This window comes from Ixodes scapularis, unplaced genomic scaffold (assembly GCF_016920785.2).
Source record: "Ixodes scapularis isolate PalLabHiFi unplaced genomic scaffold, ASM1692078v2 PGA_scaffold4__175_contigs__length_147842914, whole genome shotgun sequence".
NCBI lineage: Eukaryota > Metazoa > Arthropoda > Arachnida > Ixodida > Ixodidae > Ixodes > Ixodes scapularis.
In genome coordinates this window covers 100,829,240-100,841,306 of record NW_024609879.1, presented here as the reverse complement: position 1 = coordinate 100,841,306, position 12,067 = coordinate 100,829,240, and the positions used below count along the sequence as shown (strand labels likewise).

The window sequence follows — 12,067 nt, the reverse complement described above, 5'->3', positions numbered from 1 at the left end:
CGGCCACCAAAAATATGAAAAATAAATCTGCTCGAGGCGCTCGCCTCAGATCTGCCCTCGTCACCGTCGAGATCGGTTGCCTGTCGTCTCGTTCCCATCGGCAGGTTCTGCCCCGGAGCCGGCCGACACCATCAACGTAAGCGCGGATCTAGTGAGGTCCAAAGGCGTTCAAGGCTTGTTTGACCCCACAGCAGCGGAGAAATACAAAATGGCGACGAGGATGGGATATTAGAATGCACGCCCATCTAAGCCTACTTGACAATGGCTCAATCAGCATTGACTAATATCGCGGCGGCGATTCCTCCACCTCCAGTCTTCTTGGCCGTTCCCGGCACACCTGTACAGGTCTGGCCGGCGTGGAAAGAGGCCTTTCTTTCGTACCTCCATGCTACCGGTATCCACGACGTTCCGCCGGCTCAGAAGAAGCATGTCCTTTTTTCGATGTTGGGAGTAGAAGGGCAGCGCATTGTCTCTGCTTTTCAGCTGAACACCGTGCCGGCCACGGAGCATCTGAACGAGTTTGAAGCGTTTTTAGCCGCGCTCGAAAAACACTTTGAATTTTCGGGATGTGTTGCTTTGGAGCGCAAGAAACTGCGCTCTCGGACTCAGCTGCCTGGAGAGACAGTTTCAGAATTTCTGGCTGCTCTAAGACATCAGGGTTCTTTTTGTGCATATGGTACTGCACTAGACGAACATCTGTGCGACGTGTTCCTTGAGGGCCTCGATTCCAGACGAGTTCAGGACCGTATCCTACGTGAGTGCGTTGGCACTGCGGTACCTACACTTAACCGGGCAGTACAGCTCGCTCTACAATTCGAGCAACTGGCTCGGACCTCCGAACAATTTCACCAACGCCAGACGTCGGTATCGGGGACATCTTCAAGCTCCGGTGAAGTCCAGTACGTACATCGAGCAACCCCGTTTCGAACAGGTGCACGCACCAAGATGGTCAAGGGCGACTGGCATCCCAGGTAATCAACCAAGATGGCCACCCAGGTTTTTCTACCTGGCCCTATCGTCAGTACACGCCAACACCAAGGACGTCCCGGATGACTCCCTGCCCTCCAGCAGTCAACCATGTACCGCGGCCGCAAGCGCGAGTGGGTCCTCAACAGCGTCGTGACGTTCCTCCTTCACGAATGGGCGAGCGAGCAGGCGGCCCCGACCTCTGCTGGTTTTGTGGACGTCGCAACCATGCGCGTGACGTCTGTCCGGCACTCCACGCTCAGTGCTTCCGTTGCTTGAAGATGGGCCACTTCGCCGCTGTTTGTAGGAGTCGCCAACCACCGTCAGATCCCTTCGTATATGATCAACGACAAGCATCCCTTCCTTCCCGGGGCCACGCCCATGAACGTCAACACGGCCCTTCACCTCCGTGGAGATCCGGCCCAGCCACGGTTGGAGTGCACGACGACTGCGACTACCAGTACAACGTCACGTCCGTCGACGACGCCCCTGTGCGGACCTTGGAGGGACCTGTAGTCGACCGAAGCCGACTAAATGCCTTCATCGCTGATGTACAAGTAAATGGACTACCTTTAAAGCTCCTGATTGATACCGGATCCCACGTCTCGATTTTAAACGCGAGAATTTTTAATGACATTAATCGCTCCGGACAGATTCAGTTACATCCACCTCCACGAAGACTTGTTCACTACATGCATGAAACCATTCCTGTCCTTGGAAGCTTCACTGGCCAAGTCATTTTTAAGAACCGTTTTGCATCACTGGAGTTCTATGTCTGTCAAAATGGACGTTCCTTACTCGGCATCGATGCTGTGCGCGAGTTGCAAATTACTCTGTCGGGAGCTGATCACAGCTGCTCTTATGTTAACGCAGCTGACGGAAGACCGGACCCCCAGCAGGATGTGACGTCGGTTAAAGTTCCACAGCGCCGGCCGTTCACTGTTTCGTCCCGCCAACCACCGCACCAGCCAAGTTCGTCAGATGTCCCCGACATCCTGTTTTCTTTACAACCGGGTGTTAACCTATCACAGGCACATCTGTCACCCGACAAGCAAGTGGACCTAGAAGTTTCATCAAGAACCCCACAGTCGACAGCTGTTGCGCACTCCGCATCTTCGACTTCGCGGGACGTATCGCAGCTTCCTCTCGGGTTCGAAGACTTCCAGCATCTTTTTAGCCCGGAGCTGGGTTTGGTGCACAATCACACCCATACCGTCAAGGTGCGGTACAACGTGCCACCTGTTCAATCTAAGTTACGTCGGTTGCCCATCACGTTGCGTGATGCGGTATCTGAAGAAATTTTCAGGCTGGAACATCAAGGCATCATTGAGCGCGTCAATGCGTCTGAGTGGGTCTCGCCCATTGTTGTGGTTAGGAAACAAGATGGCAGTATTCGTTTGTGCGTGGACCTACGTGCGCCGAACCAGGCCATCGTCATCGACTCTTTTCCTTTACCACATATCGAAGAACTATTGAACTCCTTGCAAGGAGCCTCCCACTTTTCTAAGTTGGACCTGGCCTCAGCTTACCACCAAATCCGGCTTGCCCCGGAAAGCAGGGATTTGACCGCTTTCATCACTCATGAAGGCCTTTTTCGATTTAAAAGAGTCTGTTTTGGACTGGCTTCAGCACCTGCGGCCTTTCAAGACATCATGTCCAAGGTTTTGAGGAACTGCAAAGGTGTCCGATTTTATCTCGATGACATCATAGTGTATGGCTCGTCGCAGAGAGAACATGACGAAAACCTACGAGAGGTATTGTCCTGCATCTCACGCGCAGGGATGAAGCTGAACCGTAAGGGTGTTTTCAGGGTTCAAGAACTATCGTACTTAGGACACCGTCTTTCCACGGAAGGGCTAGCTCCTCTCCCGTCTAAGGTAGACGACGTTCAAAACTTTGAGGCTCCTTCTGATCCATCGAAGCTTAAAGCTTTCTTAGGACTTGTGGAGTACTACAACAAGTTTATTCCGCATTGTTCCACTCTAGTAGAGCCGCTTCGTCGATTACTTCGCAAGGACGTTCCTTTTGTCTGGTCCCCAGAAGTAGAGGCCAGCTTCCGGAAAGTAAAGGGGTGCCTTAAAAATGCACCAATTCTCTCTCTTTTTGATCCGACGCTTCCAGTCGTGGTATCCACTGACGCTTCCATGTATGGGTTGGGTGCCGTGTTGCAACAACAGATAGGAAACCAACTACGGACAATAGCTTTTGCCTCACGCTCACTTACTAACGCTGAGCGCATGTATTCCACCGGAGAAAAAGAGGCACTGGCATGTCTCTGGGCCTGCGAAAAATGGCATGTTTACCTTTGGGGCCGTCATTTCGTAATTCGCACCGATCACCAAGCCTTGGTAACTTTACTTTCTAACAAAGAGTCTGGAGTTCGACCTCTCCGGATCACTCGGTGGACAGCAAGGTTGTTAAATTATAACTTTACAATGGAGTATCAGAAAGGGGCGGACAACGTGGTCGCCGATGCCCTCTCCAGACTTCCTGTGTCAGACACAGAAAACGGTACGCAGTTCGAAGAGGACGTAGTTTCCCTTATTATGCTTCCTTTGACACTAACGGATTTTCAAGAAGCTACCACCACGGATGTTATCCTTCCTCGTGTGATTCGATATACCCTTCCATCATGACCGGATGATAGCTTCGCTCTGACCGACCTGAGACCTTACTTCAATGTAAGAGATCAACTGTCCTTACATAACGGGATCCTTTTCCAAGGGGAAAAGATTGTGCTACCTGAACAGTTACGTGACCGCATCGTCCAACTGGGCCACGAGACGCACTAAGGTATTTCCCGGACAACGACCATCATCCGAGACAAGTACTGGTGGCCCCGAATGTCTCAGGAAATCAAAGAACGGATTCAACATTGTACAGTATGTAACTCAACTGACAAAACTGCAAAGAGAGCACCTGCACCATTGCAACCAGTTGAGTTTCCCAAACAACCGTGGGAAAAGCTGGGGTTGGATATTGTGAGACCGGTTGAACACGCACCTCCGAGTCAACGTTTCTTTCTCGTACTAATAGATTATCACTCAAAATGGCCGGAAGTGCAACCGGTGGCATCAGTAACTTCAACAACTGTTATTAACTTCCTGAAAACTGTCTTTGCCCGCGAGGGTCTTCCTTGCGAAATAGTTTCGGACAACGGCGTCCAGTTTGTTTCATACGAGTTTCAAGAATTTCTACACCAGCATGGAATTAAGCATTCCAAAACATCTTTATATCACCCTCAAGCAAATGGCCAAGTGGAAAGGTTTAATCGCGTATTAAAGTCATGTCTTCAGCTAGCCGCCGTACAAGGACGCCCTCTGCCGGATGCTGTCCGGGACTACCTGGAAGCTTACCGACGAACTCCCCACTCGGCAACAGGCCAAGCACCTTCCCTACTGCTTCATGGACGGACCCATAGGTCCAAGTTAGACATTCAAAAGATGTCGACCCCCGAAGCTGCGGCTGTCTCGTCAAGCCGGACTGATCTTCACGCGAGAGTGCGCAGTTACCAACAGAACATGAAGTCGTACTCGGACTCTCGAAAGGCTGTTCGGTGGCCGAGGTTCGTCGCTGGCCAAGCAGTCCGGATTTATCGACCACAACACAAGAATAAATTACAAACTAAGTATTCAACGCCACAAATTATTCAAACTCAAGTGGGCCCGGCCACTTATAAATTCGCTGACGGGCGAATATGGAACGCCGACAAATTAACAAGAGCGTTCATTCCACCAGAGCAGCAGGATGCAGATCTTTCCTGGGATGATGAAGATGAAAACGAACCTGCTCCGATAAGACACCATTCTCCGTTGGGCAACCCTACTGTCACGGCTCTACCCGATCCTGTCTGCAGTCCAGCTACAAGTAGAGCTAGTTGCAGCTCTGAACCTGCTGTGCCAGTACAAGGATCATGTGACGGGCTAGTTGGTTATACATTACGAATTTAAAAGTAGCGCTAAAGACGAGGACAAGTAGAAGACACAGACACGGACAGGCGCTGTCCGTGTCTGTCCGTGTCTGTGTCTTCCGTGTCTTCCGTCTGTCCGTGTCTCTGTCTGTCCGTGTCTTCCGTGTCTTCCGTCTTCCATGTGTCTTCCGCCTGTCCGTGTCTGTGTCTTCTACTTGTCCTCGTCTTTAGCGCTACTTTTAAATTCGTACTGCTGTGCCAGGCCCATCCCCGCAGGTGCCTTCGTCTAACTCTGTGTTCCGAAGTCTCGAGGTTCAAGATCTTCTTCAACCGTTCATCCCGATGGCGACCAGCAGCCCCGCTGTATCTAATCCGGGAACACCTTCCTCCATACCTCCCCTTGAAGAGAGCGTGAACGGTAGCAGTACTCACCCCTGCGTCCCGGAAGCAACCGTGACTACGCCAACTCAACTCTACAGTCGGCCAGTACGTGAAAGAAGACTTCCACAGCGACTGAAGGACTACGTGCTTTCATTTTATGGAAACAGTAATCTGTTTTCTTCATCTGGCAATTATCACGTGCAATGAACTGAAGCGACTTTTTCTGATTTTTTTAAATGTCACCTCTCACGAATTGAACTATTTTGCACTGTAATGGGACTTTCCACGCGGTTGTGCCTGAACTGAACAGTGTTGTGCCCAGCTTAATGTAGCAACAATGCCTGTTTTTTTTTGTTTTGTTTTTTTGTCTAGTGTATCATAGACAATTTACTAAGTGGGTCGGTTTTCAACAGTTGGAATTGTCTGTGCTACCGCTGCACTGTTTTTTTTTATGGAAGGGAGATTGATGAATTATTCATATACGCTCTAAAAAAATTATTTTTTTATATACTATGTGCAGGTATTTTGTTACTACGATTCTGTAGATATGTTGTCTTCCTTTTACGTTTCTTTTTTTTTATAAGAGGAGGAGAATGTAGTGATTATGTTTACGGCCGTCCTTCATTCAGAGATGGCACCACCTACAATGCGCCGATTGCACGTGTCACGTGTTGTATAAAACCACGGGCCGCGTGGCGGCAAGACATGATTCGGCCACCAAAAATATGAAAAATAAATCTGCTCGAGGCGCTCGCCTCAGATCTGCCCTCGTCACCGTCGAGATCGGTTGCCTGTCGTCTCGTTCCCATCGGCAGGTTCTGCCCCGGAGCCGGCCGACACCATCCATGTAAGCGCGGATCTAGTGAGGTCCAAAGGCGTTCAAGGCTTGTTTGACCCCACAGCAGCGGAGAAATACAAAAATCCTCTCAACGTCGTCGTCGTCATCTCGCATAGAAAAATCGAGCCCGCTGGCTTAGACAAGGCAGCACCTGTTCCCACCGTTCAGGGGCCGTGAAAGGATTGCAGCCAGCGATTTCTCAAAGCAGCCAGAGGTTCTTGACCACCGTGAAACGTTTTCTGGGGGACGCCTTCTCAAACAAAGTCTGCGCAGCCATCTTAGTGCAGCGAGGTTCATAACGGTCAAGCGCGCTCCCAAGCTTGATTTCAAATAGCGAGCACCCACCTTTCCAGAAAAGCACCATCTACTGAATCTTTACTGAGAGTGGAACGTACTTCTTAAAATGGCGACGATAGCGGAGCTGACGCTACACGCTCGAATCCCAGAGCGGGTCGCGCATGCGCGATGGCGACTCCGCTTTCCATAGAGCGGAGCGGGAAACCGAAAACGGTCTACTAAAACTCTCTATTATAATCTCAGGCCATAGCGTGCATCAAGCCTCGTCGGAACCGTCAAGCGTTTGCCAGGCAACCTCTTTCCGCTCTCAGCGTGGACCTCCACAACGGCGCGTCCGACTTTGGTATAGTGTTGCCACACTCACTTTAACCATGGCCTCCTCTATTGGCCTCGAGATCGACCTATAGGTGGCGCTACGGTCGCGCTATCATCATCATCAAAACGGGGATAGGAGAACGGCCGCCCCATAGGCTCTCCACGTTCGCGCGCGAGACGGCGTAGATTCTTGCGTTTATTTTGCCGCATACTATCGGTGGGAAAGCAATGCTAGCGGAAAAGGATGCGGTACTGTTCGGTGCTTCAGTGAAGATCGAATCATGTTGCCAGAGTGCGGCCTAAATTTATATAATCGCTTCTGTGGGCGCGTCGTCTGCTTTGGGCAGGCGTTGGAAAGCATGGATCACCACGACTGATGCCTCTCCGGCTGAATTGGAATATTTATGTTAAATATTTGTTTCTTTTAAAATGGATGTATCGGTTCATCAACGTGGCAATTAAAAAAAAAACAATAAATTCCAACCCAAATAACATAATACTGGTACTAAAGAGATAAGATAATCCGCCAACCAAAAATTGAAATAGTAGCGACCCTACGTTTCGAAACCGTTCGTTTCTTCTTCAGGGGGATGAATGAAGGACAGCAGCTTCTTCTTCTTCTAGATGTTCAGCGACTTCTTTTTCTTTTTCATTGGTCTTAGTAGGCTGGTCGTGCCGTGCGCAGTCTGTTATAACATCTTGGAGGCCGGTAATATATAAAGTTGGAAGTGCCCCTAAGGACCTATTGATGTTGTTAGAGGTTGTTTGTATGTACCATGACTCTACGAGGTGTCTTCTACGTAGATTTGATGCCGTGTCTAGGATGCTTGCGTTTCCAAAGGCAATGCGGTGGTCGAGGGTCTCGCAATGTTCAGCGAGAGCACTGCGTTCTCTGTCGAAGTTTCGCACGTCGTTTTTATGTTGGCGGAGTCGATCGTGGAAGTTCTTCGATTCGCCGATATAGGAGGCGGGGCATTGGGAGCATGGAATCTTATAAATGACGCCCTGGGCCCTGTCCTTCGGTGGCTTGTCCTTTGGGCGGGGTAGGAAGTGCCCAAGAGTTGACACCGGTTTGTGTGCAACCATAATATGTTCCTTTGCGAATAGTCTGGATAGTAGTTCGCTCGTTCCTTTCACGTAAGGGATGCTGACGCGTGCTAGCGGTTTGGAAGCTGTTCTTGCAGGTTGGTTTATCCTATTATGGTTCTGACGGCGAACCACATGGCGAATGAAATCACCGGTATAGCCATTCTTTTTTAGGTCGCTGATGATTGTTTGGTCCTCTTTTCTTTTGTCGTTTTCAGAAGAGCACACAGCCTTAGCTCTCGTAAACAGTGTGGAGACGACAGACGCCTTGTGGCTAACCGGGTGGTTGGAATCGAACCGGAGGTAACGTCCAGAGTGAGTTGGTTTCCTGTGCACGGTAAATTTTAGGGTATCACCTTGTCTTCGGACCAGCACATCGAGAAAGGGCAAAGTGTTGTTGTGTTCGCGTTCCACAGAGAATTGTATAGCCGGTTCTATAGAGTTGAGGTGGCCGAGAAAGTTGTCCACTTCTGATCCTTGTATGATGCAGAAGCAGTCGTCAATATACCGTAGGAATATCTGGGGTCTGGATGCAAAAGATTGTAGAGCCTTCTGTTCGATTACTTCCATTGTCAGGTTGGCCATGGCAACGGAGATGGATGCGCCCATTGCCGTGCCACTAGTTTGTTGGTAGAATTGTTGTTTGAAGGAGAAGTAAGTATTGTTCAAGCAGAATTCTAGGAGACGACATATCTCATCGATGCTGAGGCAAGTTCTTGTGTCTAAGTCTTCATCCTTCTCAAGAGCTTCTCTTGTTGCGGTGACAGCCAGAGGAATCGGGACGTTTGTAAAAAGGGGATACAACATCGAATGATACCAGACACTCGTCATTGTCGACCCTTATTTGCGATATGCGTTCTACAAAATCGCTGGAATTCCGTACGTTAGTCGGCGTATTCCCGGCGAGAGGGGATATTACTCTGTGTAAGTAGTCTGACAAAGCTCGAAGTGGTGAAGTTGTGAAGTCAACGATGGGTCTCAGTGGAACGTCGGGCTTATGGATCTTGGGAAGTCCGTAAAATCCTGGAGCGAATCCATTTCTGCAAATAAGTCGAAGGTAAAGGTTCTTTGACTCCGGGTAGTTTTTAAAAATTGTTGCCAGCATGCTGTTTAAGTTTCTCTGTATGACGAGCGTCGGATTCCGTTTGAGCTTCTTGTAGGCGGAGCAATCAAGAAGTTTTTGGGTCTTTTCTTCGTACGCTACTCTGTCAAGAACGACAGTCGTGTTGCCTTTGTCCGCTGGTAAGATGACGATGGTGCTGTCTTCTCTGAGCTTGCGGAGCGCTGTGTGTTCCTCCTTAGAGATGTTGTATGGTTGACGTCGTGGGAGTTTCGACAGTGCGCTGATTGCCTTTAGACGGATTCCTTCCCGTACGCTAGGAACCATGTGCATGATGCCGTCCTCGATGGCAGCAGCCATATGCGCCAAAGGAGGCCGTGTGGTGGTGAGGTTGTAGTTATGACCCCTGGCGAGGACATCAATTTCACGTTGGGAGAGTAACCTCGAGGACAAGTTGGTGACAAAAGAGGAGTTATTCTTGTACCGCCTCGTCTCCTTCTGTCTTCTCAGAGTCAACAGATTTTTTTCCTGAGTGATTTGGTGTTTCTGAGTTGCGGTTGCGGCGCATTTTTCGGCAAAAGCTTGTACTGATGGAAACATGTGCGGAATTCGATGTTCAAGCTGTTGACGTACATAAAACAAATCTAGCTGTTTCTGTTTAAGGATAGCGTTGCATTCGTGAATGCGAGCATTTACCAGACGATGCTCCGCTTGCGTCAAAACTTTATGACCCTCTGGTGTTGGGACAATCCGTTTCAACCGTAAGCTTCGAGGAATAACTTCAGCATCACGGCAAGCCTTCGTGAAATTCAAGTGTGTCTTGAATGAAGAGATGCTGCGGTAGATGTTCACGTACCGTTTCGCTAGCTGGGTAGTCTTTTGTCCAAAGTCATCGTGAAGAGACTTGAAGGTAAACATGTTTGAGAGAATACTGGTACTGTAAGCTGTGAAATCGCAGCTTCTATGCTTTTTTTTTTAACTTAGCTTTTGCAGTAATATAAATATATAGAATGAAGATAAGTTAGCGCTGTATTGGAAATTACCCTGCTATTGAGTTCCTCTCCCCTTTTACTGTGCGATAGTGTGGGTAAGTTTTTTGGAGTCTCAACAAATCTACTGCGTTGCGATGGGGACAAGGTGTCTCTACTAGTTAAGATCTGCAAACTGCACGGATGGCAGGACAACTGAAACAATTGGAACAAACTGTTCTAATATACCTTCCGTGACTGTAATAAACGAGTGTAACCGAGCAACGCAGCAATGTTCCTGTTATTAAATGCTTTTCTCGGTAGTGTGGGTTCACCCGCTTCAATTTTCTTGGTGAGGGTCGCGGATGTCAAGATGCTAATACTATAAATTTCTGGCTAAATAATGTTGGATTCAAACACAGTAGACTCTGCAACCCCAACATACGACGCGCACCACGACACAGACAGCACCGGCCGCAGTGATACTCTTTTACTGATGAGGTCTAGCGAGCTTCACGAGACTTTCCAATCACCCTCCGCCCTCAGGATATCAGGACTGGGCAGTTCATCGATTAACTTTCAGATTATTCAAGTAATGCTTTAATTGCATTTTTTTTTGCCGGTTAATTGGAGCCTTGTGCTGGAGAAAGTCAACAAGGAGTAAAAAATGCCTGCTTTAATATTTTTGGCGTCTTTATTTCTTTTGTGACACTGGCTTGCACGGTAAACCACTTCAGCGTGCTTGTCATTTCACCGAGGTTGATTATATTTCATTTTAAAAGGCTTCCCGTGTTCATATTTATGTAGGACTCACAACGTAAAGTTTAGAATGGGAATGCAATATACCATTTATGACATACTAAAGCTAGTAAAAAAATCTATAGTTTTAAAGTCTTTCACGCAATATGAACGGCGAAAAATCAACATACGGATTTATTGATTGATTAGTCTACTAAAGGGATAGCAATCAGTCGGGTTAATTTTCTAATCAGACCACAGACCCACTCAACATTCAGTGCATTATGAAAGCCGTCGCTTGTGCGAGATAACAAAAATACGTGGGACCAGCGATTGTATACGAACCAACACACTAAGATTATGGAAGCTTCCGGCTTAAAGGGTAACTGCAAAGAAAAAAAAGTTTTTTTTTTAAATAGCCTAATTGGGACAAGCATGTCAAAAAACAATTTTTCCGCGAGAAAAAACATTTTTTACAGCAATATTTATTGCGTGAGACTCATTTTAGTTTGCGGCTATTTCGTCCGTTTTAAATCGCGCGCCACGAAGTTGTGATTATGTGACGTCAATCCCAAAAGGTTCTCATTGGCTAAGAGTTTGATTGACAGCTTAGATCTTGGTTGTTAAACCTTTGTTATATGTTGCAATTTCCTTTTGAGCGGCATATTTTTACGTTTAAAGAATAACCCACGTGATGAGAGCTTTTATTCTTTACAAAAGGTTTACAAGAAGGGCACTTCCGTTTGGATTCATACAAACAAACGCTTCGCCATTCTTTCATGGCCGCCGAAGTCGCTGCTCCCGCCTGTCTCGCCTACCTCGACTAATCGTTTCGCCGAAGTGATGAGTGTTTCGTGCTGACCCAGGTGCTTGGGTGAGACTTCTTGAAGTGAATTGAAGTGAAGTAGTGTGTGTTTAGCAGCTGTCGCAGGTGTTAGTGATAGGAAGCGACGCGGTGTTTTGGCTTTCATAGCGCGGTTCTTTCGTTTTCCTCTTTGCTTGCTTAATGTGCTTTTTTTTTTTGTTTTTTTTTTTTTTTTTTTTTTTTGTTTGCGCGTGCAAATGCTGACTTTTCGGAGATGTCAGATGCGTGATCCCGACAGTGAGCCTTCCAGCAGCCATGTCGCCCCGAAAGGAATGCTATTTGGCTGGAGGCAATCGGGCGTTCGCGTAGCGACCAACGCGTCTAGTTACGTTCTCGTCATATCGCTCTGGAGGCCGTCGAGATTGGCCCCGTGTGCACCTAACGTCCGCGACTAGACAGAAAATAAAAAAGCACTATTTCCACTACGTAAAAATGGTCTCAGTTCATGCATCTGTAGGCAGGTACGAAATCGTGCCCAAATTTATTCACACCGCACGATGCAACACGTCGCTGTGCAAACGCAGTCCAACACGAAGCATAAAAACGGCAGATTTAGGACAACAATTCGGAGTTCATTGTTCAATTAAAACGACGTAATTTTGTTGAAAACGCCCGCAGCTTTTTACTCACGGTATGCGTCGGG

The 12,067-nt window shown here is 48.1% G+C and overlaps 1 protein-coding gene across 1 annotated transcript; it reads left to right on the top strand.

Moving 5' to 3' along the window:
• Positions 1 to 261: 261 nt before the first annotated feature.
• On the top strand, positions 262 to 1,872 carry LOC121837828. Its single transcript, XM_042293655.1, has 3 exons — positions 262 to 971; positions 1,248 to 1,397; positions 1,620 to 1,872. Exons 1-3 carry the CDS (start codon positions 262 to 264, stop codon positions 1,870 to 1,872), a joined length of 1,113 nt encoding a protein of 370 aa, XP_042149589.1.
• The last annotated feature ends 10,195 nt before the right edge of the window (positions 1,873 to 12,067 follow it).